Source organism: Malurus melanocephalus, unplaced genomic scaffold (assembly GCF_030028575.1).
Source record: "Malurus melanocephalus ecotype Western Australia unplaced genomic scaffold, MMel_1.1 scaffold_267, whole genome shotgun sequence".
NCBI classification, from domain to species: domain Eukaryota; kingdom Metazoa; phylum Chordata; class Aves; order Passeriformes; family Maluridae; genus Malurus; species Malurus melanocephalus.
Window position 1 is genome coordinate 603561 of NW_026623499.1, and position 20394 is coordinate 623954.

Sequence of the window (20394 nt, forward strand, 5' to 3'; positions counted from 1 at the left end):
CCCCCAAAAAACCCCAAAAAACTTGAAATACGATATTTTGCCATTAGTGATTCTATTATTCTTGTTATTCTTTTCAGGTTCATGAATTGTGTGATAACTTCTGCCATCGGTACATTAGTTGTTTGAAAGGAAAAATGCCAATAGACCTCGTAATTGATGAAAGGGATGGCAGCTCCAAATCAGACCATGAAGAACTCTCAGGATCTTCCACAAATTTAGCCGATCATGTAAGTCCTTCTGTTTTCTTTATGGTACTTTTTAAGTCTTAAACCTGCTTAGAGGACCTGTTCCCGATTTYCTTGCTCTCCTGCTGTTGTCTATTGGTATTATTACTACTTTAACCTCTTGCAAGCTYGAATCCCATCTTCACACTTTCTTCCCTCTCACTTTGTAAAGTTGTAGAAATGCAAAAGGTTCCTTCAGTTTCCATCAGTAAAGCATCGAGTTTGCAATGGTTTGTAAAGTTTCCTGGTCTGGGAGGCTTGGAGAGCTAGCAAACTGTCGGTTTGATGAGGAGATCGGTGCTTTCTCCTGTTCTTTGCCAACTTTGTAATCAATGCATCAATGTAAGGAAACAGAGACAAGAAAGTTAGGAAGAAAGTTTGCTGATTTGCTCCCCCCTCCCCTCTGGTGGGGATGACAAGTGATGAGARTTATTGGCAATACTACACTGCATTAAAAAAAAGGGGTTAGCACATTAGAGTTTCCAATGCTTTTGCTTTATAGCAACTTATTGTCAGAATATGGACTTATTGCCAAATGCCTGAAGCATCTTCATAATAAAAGACAGTAACCTTGATGAAGCAATTATTAACGATGTATTACAGAAAGCTGGAGAGAATGATGATTGAGTAACCGTAGGTTAGTGGCTGATTTTAACACTTTAGGAGTTGGTGAATTAGTGTAATATGTGTGGGACTGAATGTTGGTGTGCGTGGTGAGAAGAGTGCCTTTGTTTTTCCGGGTTTTGGAGCRGCTCTTGTGATCCTTCAAAATATGTAGATGCAGAGAGACTTCGGGATGTGAAGGGAAAGATTGCAGCTGGTACCGCAGAAGGGAAGGAATAGCTCTGGTTAAAAAGAGTGGGTGTGAACCCTGCTTTATTTATAGGAACGTATCCCTGGGGGGCAAAGGGGTTTATACAGTTTTAGATTCAATTGAACTAATAATCTAATGATAGAGTCTAATATTTTAGCGGTTGAAATATTAATTTAACACCCGGTGTGAAGTTAACCATGCCTTCTGCACAGGCGCCTGCCTTTATTTCCCAATGTGTTAAGAAGTGTAGCTGGAAGCCCAGGGAGAATGAGCTTTCTAGAAGCTTTTGTTTCTTTTGAAAACATGTTGTTTTTGTGTGTGTTTGGTAATTACATTAGACCTGGGCTGATGCTGAATTGGGAGATAAAATAATAATAAATTCTTCTAAATGTCCCCCTTCTGGCATGGCTTAGTTATGGGAAATATTTTTGGACCCAAGCCTTAGCTTTCATTTTCTCATTTGTATTCAGTAAACATTGCATGACAAGGTTTSTGTTATGTTTTACATTTTAAACCTATTATTTTGAGAGAAAAAATGTTTGCTGAGCTTCCTTAAAGTTTCTCTGCTTATCAGCTAACTCACATGTAGATAATAAACTCCATGAGGCAAGACACAATTTCAAAAATATTTGTTTCATGGCATTTTACAACCCTAAATTCGTGGGCATAAGTATTCTGGGAGAGTACTAGAAAAGAAATCTAAATGAGTGGCAACCTGAAAGATAGTGAGTCATTGTGTAAAATTTAGAGAAACAGGGGAAAAAAATACGTGTTTCTCCAGTACAGTTTCTTTACAAGAGTGTGTTTCAAGTGGAAGTGTAGAAATGGAGCATGCTTATGTTTATATTGAAGAGATTAGATAAACTAGCCTGTTTAGGGTTCTGGCAGATGGCAAATGCTCAAGCCAATTTGCAGTGCTCCATTATAATATTTAAATTCACACACAATGATAGGACAGGAGTGGAGGGGGTTAGCATTTTGATAATTTGGTAACTATTATCTTCCCTAAGAAGAATCTCCTCTTGCTTTTGTGGCCTCAAAAACAAACTCAAATAAATATGACAACCCATTTATCTTGCACCCGTTAGGGTTTACCACTTCATTGGGTATTATAATTTAAAGCCTTTTATTTCCTGGAGATTTGAGCTATAACATTTTTACTTTAGCCCCCTGCTATTTGTTTTGAAAGGAAGCAATAATTTGTGCAACCAGAACACCAACTGGGAAATGAAGAGTTGTRTCACGTAGTTACATTTTATTCATGCGTTTTGGGAAATGTGTCTCCTTATTGGATTTTTTTTTGTATATTAGCTTGTTTTCCTGACAAAACTTTAACACTCTTTTATAGCTTACTCAAACTATTGTGTTTTATATTTGTACTGTACAAGGTTCCAGCAGGAAGAAATGCACTTTTATTCATAGAAAAGGAAAAGCTTTAAAAATTGGCTAATATAAACATGCAAGTCTATTAAAAAATCATTTCTAGCATCTACCTGAAAATGTAGCAGTTCAAGCATGCAAATTTATCCAATTTGGCTCTCCAGGTTTATTTTTTTCATTTGCCTTGATATGCATATTTAATATGTAGCCCTAGGCTAGATCTCATTTGGTGAAAGTTGGTGCAGGGGTGATGATGAGCCACTTCAGAAGGACAGAGACAGCATGTTGTTTCCTCTGTTTCATGTATTGGCCCACTATTCTGATCCGCGGGTCTTCCCCTCATGGTTTTATTTGCACATGAAATACTAGGAGCATTTCAACTGATTGGCTATGAATAATGATAGCCCAAAAGAAGAGTAGGTTAATTTGTTGTGTGCCAAGGTTTCTCTTGTGGAGGTGACAGTTTGTGACAGCTGTTTGACACCCCAAAAATCCATACCCCTCTATTGTTATTAAGTGGTGTAAAGCTACCCTCTGTGTGTTTAATGTGAATGTGAGAGGTGCTAGTAGTGACAGTGGTGGTGCTGAATTGAGAACTAAGGCAGCTCTCAGCTTTATTGTTTTTGTAGACCTTAAAAAAGGCACGAAGGAAAGTAGCAGAAAGAATTGTAGGATTAACCAATATTTACCATAAGACTTTAGATGGGRTACTCAAATAGTGCATGCTTCCCCTTTCAAAATCTACTTCTTTGCTATTTGTATAACTTAATTGGAAACCAAAACCAAAAACAACAAAGGAATGAACTCTTCAGAGATATACCTGTGCTGGGAAAAGGAGACAGCTGTAAGCGGTTGTGCTGTACATGTTTGGTAACAAATGTGTTTATTGAATTTTATTTTAGTGCACTATTAACTGTTATGTAATATAGTTAGTGTAAGGGTCCAGGGACTTGGTAGATCAAATAGTGCAGTGCTGGCCAGAAGAAGTTARAACTTTTGTTATTACTCTGCTGTGTTTAGTAAATATAACAGCCCATAATTAGTGTTTGAATTTTTAACACCCTCTTTTTTTTTATTGCTCTGAGGTATTAGCTGTAGATGGGAAGAAGGTAATTACAGCTATGCCCTGGCTGAACCAGATTAGTTAGTGGGGAGAAAAAAAGATAAGAAAAGAGAAAAAAGCCCTTTTGCAGCTGCAGTTCAAGTTTGGTTTCCCAGCAAAGACAATTTATGATTGTTCAACTACACATTCTGGGCCCTATACTGCATTCTGTGTTCAGCCTAAAATGTCTGATGAGATTGTTGACAGATTTTTTTTCTCATTTCTATCTATTCAAATCTGAAAAACAATGCTTAGAAAATTTGGAGGATAAAATTTTTTGAGGATATGATAACATTTTGTACTTTAATTACATCTTTTGTACCTGGTCACACCTGGTGTCATACAGTTCTTCCTTTAGCACAAATTCTTCCATAGAAATTTATGTMTCTCCTTCCACTGGCTTTTGTGGGAACAAGATCAGGGCCTCAGTCTTTTTGATGTTTGTTTATATGTTTTAGTCAATTTGCAGTTCATGRGTAATAATATACAGATCATAATTCCTAAAATAAAATTAAAAATRGAGAGAAATACACAAACATTTCTTTCATAAAAATGGCTCTTGACAGATTAGAAATCCAAGGTCTTAGCTGTATAAGAGAAAGATTAATCTGAATATTAAACCTTTCAGCTCTTACATGAGGAGATATTTTATTTTGTACTTTTGGATATCCAGACTTACATTTCTTTAATATTTCTCCTAGAAGAATGRTCTGTGCAAATTCCTGACATTTTGCAGATAAGGAAAAATAAAAATAGGGTAATACATATCTATTTCAGTAATATAATGAAATCTTTAGGCAAGATTTCACTGAGTAATGAAGACGTAATTGGGTGCCCGATGCTACAGTCTCCAGGTATGCCATACTTTCGTGGACTTCAGTGGGAGTTTTGAGAAACATCAGATCAGACCCCAAAGGTGCTCTTTCTGTCTGTTGTGTGTCAGAAGGAAAATTAAGCAGCTAACAGCAACAATAATAAGACAAACTTAGAATGTAGCTTAAGACTTCAAACACTGCCRTAGGCCCTGTGCTTTCTGAAGGGCCAAGGAGCATCAGAAACTTTCCAAGGCTGTAGATAGTGTTGTGCATTCCTGCTTTTTGATGAACCAAGGTACTCCTTTGTCAACAGCTGAAGTCTCAAATTTGAGTCTACAGCTCAAATTTGAGTGTTTTAATTTTAAACTCTGCTCTCTCAAACTGGACCAATAATGTATTTCACTACAAATTTGATGACTGTGCTCCCTTTTTGGTTTGAGCCATCTATCAGTCTAGATGAAGTGTAGCCACACAGAATGACATAGAAGGACAATTAAAAAAAAAACCATCAACCCACTGATTTTTCAAGTCTCAGTTCCTTGGTGACAGGGGGATTACATGTCTGATTTCAATCTTAATTAGATAATACAAAACACCGCAGCTTTTCAAACCAYTGTCATGTTCTAGGAGGGTCAAAAATTGCTCCTGATACTTTCCTCAAATGCAAAATCAAGAATTAAAATTTTTACATATATACAAAAATATCTGATGGATTGTAGTGCCTTGGCTTTGTTTCAATTGTGTAATTCTAGTGCAAAAAAGTAATCATATTAAGTAGCATCTGTAGGAAAATAAACCTTAGCAATACCAGGAGTAGTCTTTTTTAGAAAACACACRTTTTGCATCAAATTAGAGTTTTTCATGTCTTATTTCCTTATTGAATGTTTCCTTAAATAGCATGTTTATTATTAAATGCACTCAGCATGATTTCTAAGACAAATCCTGAACTTTACGCGCACAAAACACATAACACACAACAATACAGCACACAACAATAGACACACATGCATACGCAGAAACACCGTGCATGCCTGCGATACATTTTCATGCCCTGCATAGTCTTTCATATTTTTATATGTTGTGGTACCTAGATACAGATTTTTGGGGTATCAGTCATGTCAGTCATTCCGCTGTGTTTACACAGGTTACTTGTAAGAGTAGGGTGAGCGGGATTTGGATTGTGTTTGGAGGGGATAATGCCATCTGTATCAAGTAGTTCAGTTCAGTTTTGTGCTCGCAAAATTAATTTACCAGACCCTTAGAGTCCAACCACCTTTAGAAATAGTAAGTTTTATAGCCAARGTGGTTTATTTTATAAAAACAAGTTGTATTTTATTTCTTCTTTCAAGATTAATGACTTCGTTAATTTCATCTGATAAAATTATTTTGGGGCCTGATTCTGTCAGAGTTGTATACTTAAAACTTCAGTTAAAATCTGTGAGCCAAATCCTGCTCAGCTTACTCACATGGGTATCAGCTGGCCTGATTGATTTTACTTCCCAGTTATAAATAAGAAGCTGATTCCTTATGGTTAATTGAGTCTTTAATAACACCATAAAAAGCACTATGAGATCAGAATCAGCCCTAGCTGGACTACATGCACTCACAAAAAGGTAGCCAGACTTTGCCCAGCTGATATTTTGGATATACAAATTAAGAATTGCAATTTATCAGAAGGTTATCCTATATCAAATTTCTCTGTTACAACATCTCTGTTCAAGAGATGTTAAAAACTCTTACAGTTTCCAACAGATTTTCAGCATCAACAAAAGAGTAATGTGTCAGATTGGCTTTGTACGCCTTTTGTCCTGTTTGTTGCTCTTTTCTAGATTTAGCAAAATTCCATGGTGGWGCTAAATCTATTTTTTTTAACTTTCAAGGGAAAAAAAACACTGGTAAAATTGTGTTTTCTAGGGAAGATCGTGCGTGTAAATGAGAAACGGTGGATAGCAGTGGAGTGATCTCCTGTGGCCCTGCTAGTACAAGCTTTCCCCATATTGTCTCCTGCTTTTATATTAATTACAACTTGCATTATCAGCTGTGAGTCTGTAGCCCAGCAAATAGAAAATACTGCCCCTGGAGACATAGCTTCTTGTATCTATTTTCCATCTCCTTCTATTGTGCTCTGCTCAGTATTCACTGCTTTTCTCCCAGTAACACTGCTCTTTAACACAATTAGGTAAGAGCAAGAGGAGTACCATATTTGGCTCCCAATTATTAAAACTACTGGGAATAGATACATGTGTGCTGTTCACTTTCTATGGTATCTGGCATTAGCTTAGGTCATACACGTGAGAAATTTTTWTGGTATGCAGACATACACAAAATAGGTAATTGCATTTTGTCAGACATTATCAACACTCTTCAGTGTGTTTCTGCAAAGTATATAATAAAACTTTATCTTTTTTTTTTTTTTTTTTATGAAGATGTGCATAAAATAACTACTTATGATTCGTCATTTGGCCAAGTATTTTTTCTTGAGGGATGTGAGGATGGAAATGGTCTAGGGGAGAAAAAGAGCAGTTCACTGACACGTACAATACTCTTAGTCCAAAGCAAAAGAATTCTGCCTTTTTATGAGTCTGTTAACTCCACACCTAGAATTGTCATTTTTTATAATATTAAAACTATTTCCCTCCCTTGCAAATTCCTTCAACATTCTACTGTCGCATTTAGTAAGTATCTTATCTTGTATTTTCTGTCCTTCAACAAAATTCTACCAAATTGCTTCCTCAAGAAAACTGTGTCTCAAGAAATACATTGAGTTCTCAATCAATACAGTCTGTCTTTCTCAAAAGGGATCTACTAACTGAGGTCAAGAACAACTCAGCCTGGTAGAGACAGCAAGTGTTTTCAGCTGTGGGAAGTGTCATTCAGTGATCCTTTCCAAATTTTTATGGCTTTGAAACAGAAAGGCCAGTCTAGCTTTTGAAATATTGTATGATAGGTTTTGGATGACATTCACCTTAAAACATAGCTGAGCTGTTTCCAGTTAATTATTGTAACTTTCGTACATGTGATAAGGAGCTCCAACAGCAGCCAGCGCAAGAGAGCCCGCAGTACACAAAATTAGCATAACTTACTGTGTTCCCTGAAAAGTTTAGCCTAGATGAACATGTTGCAATTACTACATTTTCTAAAAGAAGGTTCCAGCACGATGTTGTTTGAGGGCTAAATTCATGCTATGCTATTGTTTCTTTCCTTTTTCATGTATTTCTTCTAGCTCTTTATCTGATTACCATCCGGCAAACAGCTGACGCTAAGAGGCTGCAGAGGGCTGAAGAGCTCCTGTCTGCTGTTTGCCTTCAGCTTGAAGCTATTTGAGTGGCTTCCTAAGTCAGAGATAAAAAGAGAAGCTCATAGGCACGACTGTGTTTTAATCCAGGCTGTAAAGAAACTTGCTCCGTTTTTGTATTTTATTTCCATCTGAACTTTTTGCTAACCTTATTTTCAACTTTTTCTGTTCTTTTTAATAACATCTGGGCTGCTTCAACTTTCAAGACTTCACATCTTTCTTTTTGTGTTTCTCTCCACCTGACTCTGAAAAATGGTAAAATGTGGGGGTTTTATTTGCTTTTTTGGTTTTTTTTTTTGTGTTTTAAAGGAAATTGTGGGGAATTACAGTATTAATTAGAGAAAATTGACACAATAACCTCAATGAATATAAAATAGTGGTGATTTGGTGGCAGGTTTCTCCTGTTGTAGTTCTGTGTGAGGAAAAGTAGATCAGTCTTCTAGGTTTTGGAGGGGGTGGTGATTTTGTGCCATAAGTGCTGTTGTGTTGCCTGCTGTGCTGACAGGTTAGGCAAATTTCAGATCCTGACCTGTCTTCTGATTTTACTCATGTCTTCCTGTCATGGAACCGCATATGTGGGTGTATGTGTGTGTCTGTCCGTTTAAGGTGAAGGAGATTTGGCTCCTTCTTACCCTTTGGTCACCCGAGACTTTCCTGGGAGCCTTTTGAAGTCGTGGGCTCTTTTCTTTGTCTCTGCTGCGATCCAGGTCAGGCCCGTCAGATTTATGTTGCTGGGTATTGTAGCAAACGGTTACTTGGCAGTTCTATTCTGCATTGCTATTCAGCATGTGGTACTAATCACTGCTAGAAGATTACTTTGAGATGGTTCAATATAGGTTTTGGGACTTGGTCCCAATCACACTTACACTGTGTTTTACAATGGGTAAATCAGTTGATTACGTAGAACTTATTCCTACTACACGGTGAACTAGATTAGGTCAGAATCAGTCCCACTAAAAGATTTTATCCAACTTGTCACTTGCTGCTTTCAGCTTTAACAATCTAGTGTTATTTCACAATGCAGATTTAAACCACAGTCAAACCTAAGAAGCTTTTTTTTTTTTTTTTTTTTTTTTTTTGAGGGGAGATTTGTTGTTTGTTTTGTTGAATAATTATTATAATGCACTCAATTTTAAGTTGTTGCATGCAGGTGACAAGTAATGCAGGTCCAACCCCTACTCTGATCTGTTTCATGTGTTCTTGCTCTCCTTTCTGCCAGAGGAAATTCCATCTCTTGCCTGCCTTCATGTGGTGCTGATAAAGCTCTTCCTGTACAGTAGAATTCCTGTTTTCCTTTAAGCAACAGCAGGGTATTGGGAATGATCAGGAAAGGGGAGGAGGACAGGAGGAGAATACACTCAACAAAGTAGCACTAAACTGTAACATTAAGTTTTCCTCACTTGTCCTTTTRAAGAGCAGCTCCTCTCTCCGGGAAAGTCAATACCCAGTAAATTAGAAAGTGTACATTAATTATGTGACTTAAGTACAATAGTTCAGTTCTTACTTAGCCAAGTTTTGCAAACTTTGTAAGCCTGTCTTCTGTATTCCCTTTGTAGCGTTTTATGCATAGTAATGTAGAAAGAATTACATAAMAATCACTACACATGTTATTTTATATAATCACCTGGTAGTTATTCTTGACAATCCTTGTAAGTGAACTGTTAGAGTGATAAATCTAGAAAGTCTTTTGAAATGTGTCGTGTCAAGGTGGTGGCTGGGGTTGAGGAAGCATCTTTCCTGGTATATGTCTTTCAGAGAAAGCTTGCTTTTTCCCCTCTCAACTTTGACTTTGTTGGAAGTTTTTCCAGCATTTAAATGGGTGACAGAGAAGTTAGAGAGTGAGGACACACTCCTCGCTCATGTGTGTCCTCCTGTGCTTCATGAAACCGTTTCCCTCCTCCTGTTGCAGCTGTAGTCAGTCTGGAAAAACGAAGTGTGTGGAGATAGTTTGCATACCAACTATCTAATCCTAATGAGAACTCTTTGTATCATAAACTATGCAGGTAGATGCTCTTCTCTCACTTGCCCCTCACCACCCTGTAGAGCTCCTTAAGAAACTGTATTTATGTTTTTTTTTTGTCTCTCCTGGAATATTGTTTTCCAGTACTATTCAAACAATTAAATCCAGACTACTCTGTGGAAAGTTTTAAAAAGAAAAAAAATCTGTCCTGTGTTTTAACAAGTAAATCTTTGTATCTCCTCTGCTTGCCTTTGCTGAAGAATTATTACACTGTGCAAACAGTATAGGTGTTTGGCACATTTCAYAAATGTTAATGTGTATACTTTCCTCCCCTTCCTCCCCTCTTCTCCCGGCTTTCTTTCTGTTCTTCATTTGCTATTGGAATGGGAACCGTGGAAAAAATTCTTTGGCACTCTGACACCAGAATCCTTCATCTTGGAGAGACCACGATGATGCAACCTCAACGCACTCGGCAGGCACACCAGGGCCCTCCAGCGGGGGCCACGCTTCCCAGAGTGGAGACAACAGCAGCGAGCAAGGTAAAAGGTCAAACTTTTTCCCTCCACAAAGTAGGCATGACTAAAATAACTCCAGCTTTTTTCATTATATCAGTACATCTGCCTTAGAGTAAACATGGAGTGGCAGACTTGCAGTATAATCAGCTGTAAGTTAGGGAGACGGTATTTCCTTTTCCTAACCCACTTAGCTGCATTTTATTATTATTTCAAAGCGAAATATCTAATCTTCAAACAAGCTTTGTAATAACAATTGATTAGTTCTGCCAATTCCTTTACAAATTTGGTTATCTACAGTTTATTTTTGTGTGGTGTAAGTAAATAMAATGACAGACATACTCTCCAGCTGCAGTGCAGTTGTTTGAGTTGGATTAAAGATGGAGAGTTTAACCTGTGGTTTTATCTGGGAAAGAGACTTCTACGTGAAGTTATGAAGCTGCTAAATTATATAAAGTAGAAGCAAAACAGAATTGGACAGAAAAATGTTTTGTGAAGTTTGCTCATACAGACTTGTTTCTTTCTGCTTCTGAAAATCTGATTTCTGAATGGTAAATAGAGATGTRCCTGAACTGCAAAGCCTCTTTGTTATCTACATACAGTGAAACATTCTCAATGGTTCAGGAGATTTGATTATTATTTCAGAGTGTTTTGTTTTATTTCCTACTGCATTGCACCTTATGTGTGGTCATCTGCATCCATGCTGAGTGAGTGTCAAAGGCTGTCATTCTTTTATGGTAGTGTTTTACACGTGCTCATTAGAAGAATAAGTGACTCCAGAAGGTGTAAGAGTCAAGCCTCCAGTGCTAAACATAGGGTAAAGATAGCCTGCTGTCACTCTTTGGTCTTGACTCAAAAGTTAATTTAATTAACTTAACTATTAGTTAATTTTTTTTTTATGTCCAGAGTTTAAGGTGGACTTCACTCTTGTTTTTCTTTGTAAACATGGTAAGCTTCTGCTAGTGAGAGAGRGATTACCTTTATAAGGCCTTAAGATATGGTCTCATCACGAGATGTTTCTCCTGCATCTGCTGTACTTAGCCTCTGCATTTTACCCCATGTGCCCAGCAGAGCCAACTGACAGGGCTGACATCCAATGCGGGATCCCAAAACTGGAGACAGGAGCAGCCTTCAGGGTGAGAGATGCTTTGACTATTCTCATGCTGCAGACTGCTTCCCACTGTGATAGCTGCCATGCTTAGATGGCAGAACAGATATGTGATTTCATGTCTCTCACGTGGCCCACTGCTTGGCACAGAGCTAGTTCCCCTCATCTGTCTGATGATCTGGTGTTGTACCCGTTGTGATTCTAGGAACTTGAAAAGTTTGTTTCTGGTAGAGTGGTTTGGTTTTGTCTCCTATTTGTAAGAATTGTCTATACATTTGTAATCTTATTGCTGATAGAAGGCAACCATGGCATAGGGCGTGATCCAACTCCAACATGAGTCACAAGGATTTTTTTTGCTATGGGATTAAATTGGAACTATACAAGACCCAGCGTGAACAATCACAGCTTCACCAGCTTATGATAGGGAGAGCTTGACTGCTGAGCAGCATATTAGTGTTATGTCCTGGCCACAGGCTTTAGTGTTGATCAAATGTCTACATGGTTTACATGGTTTACATGGTTTATTGTAGCTAAAGTGCTGGGTGTAGCAGATGATTTGCATGCTTAAAAATGATTCCTTCGAGTGGTCTGCCATCTTCATTCCACCCCTAGGGAGGAAGTTTCCTCACACCTGTATCGCCGCTCTGCCCCAGGAACCCCTTAGAAATTAGGAAAGTCCTCTAATTGAGCTGTGCTTGATGTAAAGAAATCCCTTGCATCAATATCCAGGGATCTTGCATTTCATAGTCTGATCCCTTGTCATGTAACTCAGGGTGCTTGGGAAATATTGCTAAGCATTTGAAAAGGCAGTTGATGATTACGACACCAACTTTCCTTTGGAAACTGAGGTTTCTGCCAATATGCATTATTTCAACAAATCTGTTATTCATTTCTGCAGAAGAGGAACAACCTCTGAAGGGCCAAATCAGTTACTAGTGCTGTCCAGCCTAGCAGGATAAAACATTGCTAGTATGTTCCCCTTTGTGTTCAACTGGGCCTTCGAAAGGGAAGCAGACATCCAGTGGCAAATCACGGTTCTGTTCAGCTGCTGGCAACTGAAAGATGATTCTGTAACACCAGCAGAATTCCCATTGGAAATGGCTCTGGATTGCTCTCCCCCTTTCAATCCTGGGAAAGACTAAAGTGAGTGAGGTCTGTCTTGAATTTCCCCCCTGCTTCCTGCGGGGCAGGGTTTACCTTATAATTCCTGAACTGGCAGTGAGCTGGTCCTTGGCAATGCCAAGATGGATAGATGCCTTCTTGAGCTATTCCAGTGCAGTTACTTACTTGGGTCAACTTGGCTTCCCTGCAGTTTTGCCAAGAGCTTCCACAAATGCTGCTTCAAGAATTCCACTTGCCCCAAAGGATTTCTTGGAAATGGGAGCTCATTAGAGAGTCTTGGGTTACATTAGCAACATACAGTCTTCTCCACTAATGCCTGGTGGCAGCAGAGATTGATTCATCCTAGAGTCGGTCTCTTCTGGCTTTTGAGAACACTCTTTCCAGGGGTCTCTGCTTTTACCATAAGTCTATGATTTGCATCCTGTGATTTTAAAATTTTCTTTTATTATTATTTTTATTTTATTTTGGGGAGGGGCAGATGGAAAGGATTTGTTTGAATAATGACTGCTTTTTGCAGACTGTCTCTGCATGAGGTAGATCTATTTATTACCTGGAAGAATCAATACAAAATTCTTTCATTTTATTTGAATCAAATAAAAAAGCTGTAGGCATTTTGTCTCTTTATGGAGACCGTCTCTCCACTACAGTGCACCACTGCCCTTTGGCATCAGAAGGGTTAATCTAGTCTGTGTTTGGTATTATTAGAAACATGCTGGCATTGGAAGAGTTAAGTAAAGGGCCTTCAGGCAGTAAATGTTGAAAGATTATCCTAATTTTATTAGTGGTGAGTGTCTATGTTGTTCTTAGCATGTCACCTCACTTGTTCAACAGAAAACTAAGCCATACAACATATTGATCATCTGGCAAACCAAAGTACTAGTGATCTGTAATCCACCAAGCACTTATTGACTTTATCCCAGTTCAGATCCACAAATGCAAATCAGTGCTCTATAATACTATTTTCAAGATTGTGCAGCAGGTCTGATCAATTTTCCCCTGCCCTGGAAAGAGTTAAATGTATCCAATAATAAAAATAAAACACTCTAAACATCTTACAAAGGAGAAAAAGGAGAAGCTGATTTAATGGTCTAATGAGGCCATCTTCCAGAGACTTGTTTTGTGTAGGGCTTGCTTTGACCTTTCGCTTTGCTCAGGAGCCCAACGCTTCATTTTTCACATTCTTGCAATTACGTTAACGCTTCAAGCATTTCTGACTCCAAGTCAGCTAGCAACACCAGGCATAACTCAACACTGTGAGTTTTTCTCCTCTCTGTAGATTCATTAACAGGTCACCGGGGTCCCAACTGAAATTTAAAACTGACTGGTTCTGTTGGGTTAGCTGAGTTATAGCAAGGGAGATGGCAGGAAAGGGGGTGAGAGAAGGGGAGGGGAAAGACAAGACCCTGGGGTTTTTGCCAAGGAATATATGTGTAAAAACTCTAAGTGGAAGATAAAAAGGTGTGTGTAGCTCTATCATCCACCCTTTTCTTTGGAGAGGAAAAAACACATCTGAAGGTCTTCTGGGGTATTGTGTTTTCTTTATTCTTTGAGAAACAAAGTGAAAACAGCCACTGCTTATTCATAAAAGGCTAAATGACTTCTAGAATTTGGCATCAGTTCGTACCACAGTGATGGATATGATGCTCCCAGACTTTAATTCCTCTTTAATTCCTTTATGGGATATTGCAAATAATGAATATGGCAGATTATGCAAGAAAAATGGGAAATAAATCTTTTTAAGGTTTAGAAACATGTGGTCCACAGGAAAGCACCAGGGAATAATTTCACTTTCATATTTTATGATACCAGGATTGTATACCTGATTTTCCACATTCATAGTTCAGTCACTCAAAGGGCCTGATCCATTCCAGTCAGWTGGAGACTATCTACCTTCAGGATCTTTCAGGAAGTTCAGCATCTTTTTAGGATTAGACCTGGGATGAAAAACTTGATCATAAGTAAGAAGCCAGAGATAACAAAATTGATTCTTATAGGTTACAGAGCAGTAAAAATATAGATTATTATCAAACCTACTTTGCTTTACACTTGTGAGTGAGTTTTTCATTGTTGTGTAGTTTTGGTTTGTTTGTTTTTTTTTTTTAAATGTAACTACTTGTGCTGAATGATCTGCCTCTTTATAAATAATATCTGAGGCTACTCTCTAGGGCAAATCTCAAAGTAGTTTAGAAGCACTTCTGTGCTAGTTTGCTGTCTGTCCACAATAGCTTTCTTTGGCAAAGACTCCATAATCTGGTTCAGGACAAAGTCAACTAAGATTTTAACTGAAATGATGCATCCATCACAGGTTAACTCACTGGACTGAYGCTTGTTGAAAAAATTAGTGTATTTTTTATTCAGTATATACCATCTTGTAACAATGAAAGTATGCAAATCAAATTTGTTTACAAGACTAGCTGATGGAGCCCAAAGGTCTATCATAGTATTAGAAATTCTACTGGTACTACACTAAGCTTGGAACCAAACTCCAATAGTCAAAAAAGGAGACAGATATTTGGATGTCAGCAACAATTAAAAAATAACATATTAATGCAAAGTCTGTGGAAGCTAATCCAAAAGCTAATGCTACAACTTCTTTTTCCTAGTTCTGTAAGTATGGTAAGCCTGCTGAAGCCAGTATGCATATTCATCAAAAAGATTCAGAACACATTTTTATTCCTTTGTATTTTTACCTATAAAGCTATAGGGTATGGTTTTATTGGAAGAGAGCTGCCTTCTGTAAGAAAGGAAATTCCTGATAGAAAGGCTCAAACATCCAGACTGTGAAAAATCAAACTTGCTAATAAATAATGCTTCACTGGAGATGCATTATTTCAGAAGGCACAGCTCTCATAAAGGTGAACTGTATGAAGTATGAAAAACTCTTAAAGAACAATGACTTTTTTCAGCTGAGGAAGATACAGGAAGCGAGTAGCCCTTATTAATTCATCTTTTCCTTTCAAGTTTGAGGGGCCCGTCCTTGTGTTGATATGTATGAGTAATTCCCATTAATGGTGATGGGAGTTACGCATGTGCACTGACAGAAGAATAGACCCCTTAGTGTTCAAAGCACATGAAATTTACATTTTTTCCATTGCTGTAATTGAGATGTTGACAAATTGGAGAATATTGATGAGCCTTTGTTTTAAGTATTTCTTGCCAAGTTTGCTTTATTTTTTCATGGTTTGAACAATGGTGTGGGTTCAGCAGCAATGAGTAATAAGGATAGAGTAAAGATAACTTTGTATTTCAATATTTTGATGTGCCAATAAGAAATAAATTCTTAGGCAAATGGAATATGTTGTTTTAATCATTAGCTATGCATGAAAGAAAAATTGATGTTGACATCTTTGCTGTAAAATCGTTGTAATGGGGCCTTCCTTACAATTCATTTTTGTAAAATTCATTTTGTACATTTTGCAGCAATTGAACAATCCCTGCACTGTGAATAGGCAGAATTCCCAGAAATACTGAGACAGTTGGCCCAGTAACTGCTGAGCTCACACTGCACACCACATGCACATTAACCATGATCATGCCAGAACCAGCTTAGCTAAATATAGTCAAATTTTGGTAATCTCCCATCCTTTCTTTTATTTCTGTCTAATGCATGAACAAATAAATGTTTGCCGACTCCAGCAATTAAACAATAACTGCAAAAACATGTGTGCCCCCACCCACTATTCATTAAGTAGCATTAAAAATTTTGCAGTGGATCTTCACCTCACTATACAGTTATCTAAAAATCAGGCTGGTAGCAACTGCAGATTGCTCACCTTTTATTGAATTAAAGCTTAGAGAGAGTGTGTGTGGTGGTTGAAGTATTATGCTTGTACTTCAGTTACTCACCTCACTTTTACCTTTTAATCCATGTAGGTTTGTGTATTTAGATGTAGATAAAAATCTACATATTCTTTTACTTCCATATTTGTAGTATGTTTTGCTGGGGTTTCAAATACAGCCTAGTAAAACTCTGTCAATGGAATGTTTTCATAGTGGCAGTAATCTCTTTAAAATAACCCTAAATACAATATGACAGATGCCATCTGGAATAMTCTTTTGCTAGTTGCTTTCAACTTTTATTTTTTCCTACAGCCAAGTTCATGTAAAACTGGTCACTTACTGTTATGGTAAACGTAGTAAACTCTTTCCTCTGCTTTAGTATGTGAATGTTCAGAGAAACAAATTACATGATTTTACTTAAGAGATTGTTACTGTGGAGAGGTTTGCCTCTGACTTCACATTTTTTAAGTATATGTATTTGTATATGTGTGTATATATTTATTTATGTATTTGCGTTTCAAAATAAAAAGGTASGATTCCCCCTTAGGCCATTCTTTTCATCTCAGATCCTATTCAGCCTAACCCAATTTGCCTCCAAATGCTAGATAACATTCCATTCACTAAATTATAATTGTATGTTTGTTACAATATTAATGGCTTCAAAATGCAACATGTTCAAATATACAGCATCGAGTGCTTAAATATCTTCCTGTGTTGTTATACACTAATTTCTTCCTATATATACCAATTTATTTAAAAGATCTAGTGTAGAAATCTCTGGATTTTTTTTTAACGTAGTTGTGTAAAGGGATGTCTCTTGATGCCTGTTAGAGTTTAATTTAGAGTAGTAATTAAACTTGAATACTGCCTCATAAACAAAAGATAAACAATAAACCAGCCACGTTCCCTGCTGTTTCATAGCTTTCTTTCCCAGATGTTTTAGCCTGATATTTTTTACATAGTGAACTACCTAACGTAGTGTGCTATGGACAGAGGTCAAAGCCTAGTTCTTTGTAATGGTTTTATAAAAACTTTTCATTAATGAAATACTACAGGGTTTCCTTTGTGTAGCAGATAAAATTGTCAGTTACCGAAGGACACTGATTAATTGACTTTTTAATTCTCTCCTTCTTGCTTAGTAAGACAGCACTAATTAAAAAAAACCCAACCCGTAAGTTTTGTTTTAACTGTTGATGACCAAGAAATGTTCCTATTTCTTGATATGAGGGTGCCTGAACAGTACATTGGAACACTCTCTGTCATCCTTAAAAAATAAAAATGCGCTTGCAGGAGCTGCTCTCTCCATGTTGATCCTAAGCAACTACGGAAATGTTCACAGTGGAAGGCTTTTAATTTTTCAAACTGCTCCTCAGGCTGCCGGAGCCCGTGTGTCCATCCCTGGACCGCTCCGTGTCAGCCATGATCTTTCTAATTGCCAGGTACTGGTAGCCCGTTCAGCTGCAGGAGCCATGTTATTTTCACTGGGTGGGGTAATTACTGAAAGCTGAGAATAGCTGCACTAAAGACACAGGGATACTTTCATGATCCCATTAGCATAAGAGAGGGTAAATTATTCATGCCAAGTGAGGATTCTATGGGGAAAAGTATAGTTAATGCACATAGTTTTTAAATGTATCCCTTTCTGCTCTGAGACTAAATTCTTGTTGGATTCAGTTCTCAGACATTTACGGGAAAGCTCTAGTGGCATGTTAGACGCAGTTCATCTCTCTCTGTTTGCAGCGCTCTCAATAGAGACCATCTGGCACAGATCCAAAAGGTGATTAAACAAAATGATCAGCTCTTGTTGCTGTGTTACATGTCCAATACTCTGGATTAAAAAACATGACCCACAACAGTCAGCTAACAAATTTTTTTTTTTTCCCCTTTTTCCTGTTCCCCTGTAAGAATTCAGATGGTCCACAAATGTCTATGCCATCTTTGTGTCCTTATGGCCCATAATCATGAACAGGTTGTGCAAATGGCTCTTTCTGTAACACGGTCTGTTCCAGCAGCATAGAAACATTTCATATTAATTGGGTCAGTCTAATGTTCATAATGACATGGGGAAAAATTACCCAAATGTGTTCTTATAGTAAACACTTAAAATGTGCCTTTCTCCTATTAGAAAGTGAAATTTGACATCAGGCTCATGTAGTTGATTTATTTTTTAAGGTGGACGAAAATCAAAGCATGACACTGTCAGCTGCTTAAAATAGTTTAAAGGCCCTTCTAACCAAATAAAAAAAAGGGGGGGGGGGGGGAGGGGTGAGCTGTGGTTTAACACCACAATCAGGGAATGAATTTACAGTGCTATTCAGAAGAGTACTCCCTTATCATAAACAAGCTGATAATCACACTGAATCTAACTCCCAATTAGCTCTTTCTTTGCTCACAGAGATCAGCGTACATGTCCTCCTTAAGCCACGATATGTTGCTGTTGAGTCAGACAGAACATTTGTATACCTTATGTCATATTCAGAATGTAAGGATTAATGCAATATATTTATCAGAGAACCCGGGTAATCAGCAAGGTAATTTTTCAAACCAATCCCTTCAATGCCTAAGTTAAGGTAAAAATGCCAAGACTGTGAAGAGGGGACATATGTATCTTATCTTTTTGGGGTTGCATCAAATGCCAAGTACTAGCGTAAATTCAACAGAAACCAGACATTGTTGGAAAGTAATTAAAGAAATATTGAAATTAAACCTACCATATGAGTGAAATATTTGTAGGCCCATTTTGTTGCACGCATAACAATTTGCATGGAATYGAACAGTATTTCTTTTGAACATCTAGAGTTGTACTTTATTAAAGAATACAGAGGAATCACCTCTGTATATTCAGCCATAGGATTGGAGGGGTCTATTTAATGCTGAGGGTGCTTACAGTCCAAAATTAGTAGGTTTACTTAGAGAAGACATTTATTTAAGAAAAAAAAATAAGAGAGAGAGAGAGAGAGAGAACTGAAAGCCTTCAAATCTATGCCAAGGGAAATAGAATTCCACTTTTAAAAGCTTAAAAGAACCATTGGGGCTGTCAGCTTCTCTTACTGTGCAAGGTGGTTGTGGTTTGGCCTCAGTTGGCAACTCAGCCCCACATTGTCACTYGCCCATTCCACGCTGCCAATGAGGTGGGGACAGAGCCTGAAGGCAAAAGTGAAAAAACTCATGGGCTGAGATAAAGACAGTTTAATAGGTAAAGCTAAACAAGGAATTCATCCAGCACTTCCCCTCAGCAGACAGGTGTTCAGCAATTTCAAGGGAAGCAGGGCTCCATCACACATAAGGATAACTTGGGACAACAATTGCATCACTCTGGGCATCTTCCCCTTTCTCCTCTTCTCCACAGCTCTATATACTGCAAATATGGTGTGAGATTTCCCACTGGTCAGTTGGGGTTACTTATCCCAGGTGTGTGCCTGCCCAAGTTCTTGTGCTCTCCAGCCTCTATGCTGGTGACACCGTGCGAGTGCTGCTCAGCAACAAAAAAAGTGCACCCCTGTGTTTTCAGCACCACTCCAGCATGAATTCAAAACGCGGGCTCCTTGTAGCCACTGTTAAGAAAATTAGCTCTACCCCCACCAGAATGAAGTTGAAAGCCATAGGTAAGAGGTACTGACCTGTCCAGAGTGCTTGGGGCAGGCTCACCCAGCTCAGGGCAGCCTGGTGAGTGAAAGGGACCCCAGTAGCCTTGTGGGGCTTAAGGCTATTACAGGGCAGCTCATGCTCTGTTATCATGCTGATTTTYGATTGATTTTTTTGCTCTACACTACTTATTGAAGGTCCTCTAGAGCATCAAACACTGCATTATGGCACTGCACACTGTAGTACGCTGGCCTTTTGTCTTAATGCCTTGTCTTTTTGCCTGAAAGAGGAGTGCTAACCACTCCATGATTCTTCAAGGTCTTGAGCAGCTTCTATAGCTATACAGCAGGGGAAGTAGGACAGGTGAAGAAGACTTGACAGCTGTGTTTATCTGATTCTTAATGTGACTTGACGCATTTGTTTATAGTTCTGAATTTTCAAACCATTCTGCATTTGAGTTACTGTGAAATGTCGTTTTTAATTTACAAAATCACTTCTTGTTTAAGAAACTGATTGCAGGGTATGAATAAACCTAAATCTGGCGTCTAAATATACTTTCTTAGTGCACTTTCTAGTAACAGGTACTACAGGTTTTTAAAGCTGGAGCTGAGGTTGCAGGAAGATTTATATAGGCTAAAGTGAGTACTTTCTCCTATTTTCTACCTTCCTATTCACTTAGGTTATGGTATCATTCAGA

At 38.0% G+C, this 20394-nt stretch overlaps 1 protein-coding gene across 3 annotated transcripts in view; it reads left to right on the forward strand.

Annotated features, from left to right (window-relative positions):
• Window positions 1-20394, forward strand: part of MEIS2 (Meis homeobox 2) — a 169346-nt gene that overhangs the window by 5647 nt on the left and 143305 nt on the right. For all 3 annotated transcript variants that reach the window (XM_057376006.1, XM_057376004.1, XM_057376005.1), the window contains exons 6-7: window positions 78-227; window positions 10015-10129. In XM_057376006.1, the coding sequence (XP_057231989.1) occupies window positions 78-227; window positions 10015-10129 (265 nt within the window). The remainder of the gene's footprint in view (window positions 1-77; window positions 228-10014; window positions 10130-20394) is intronic.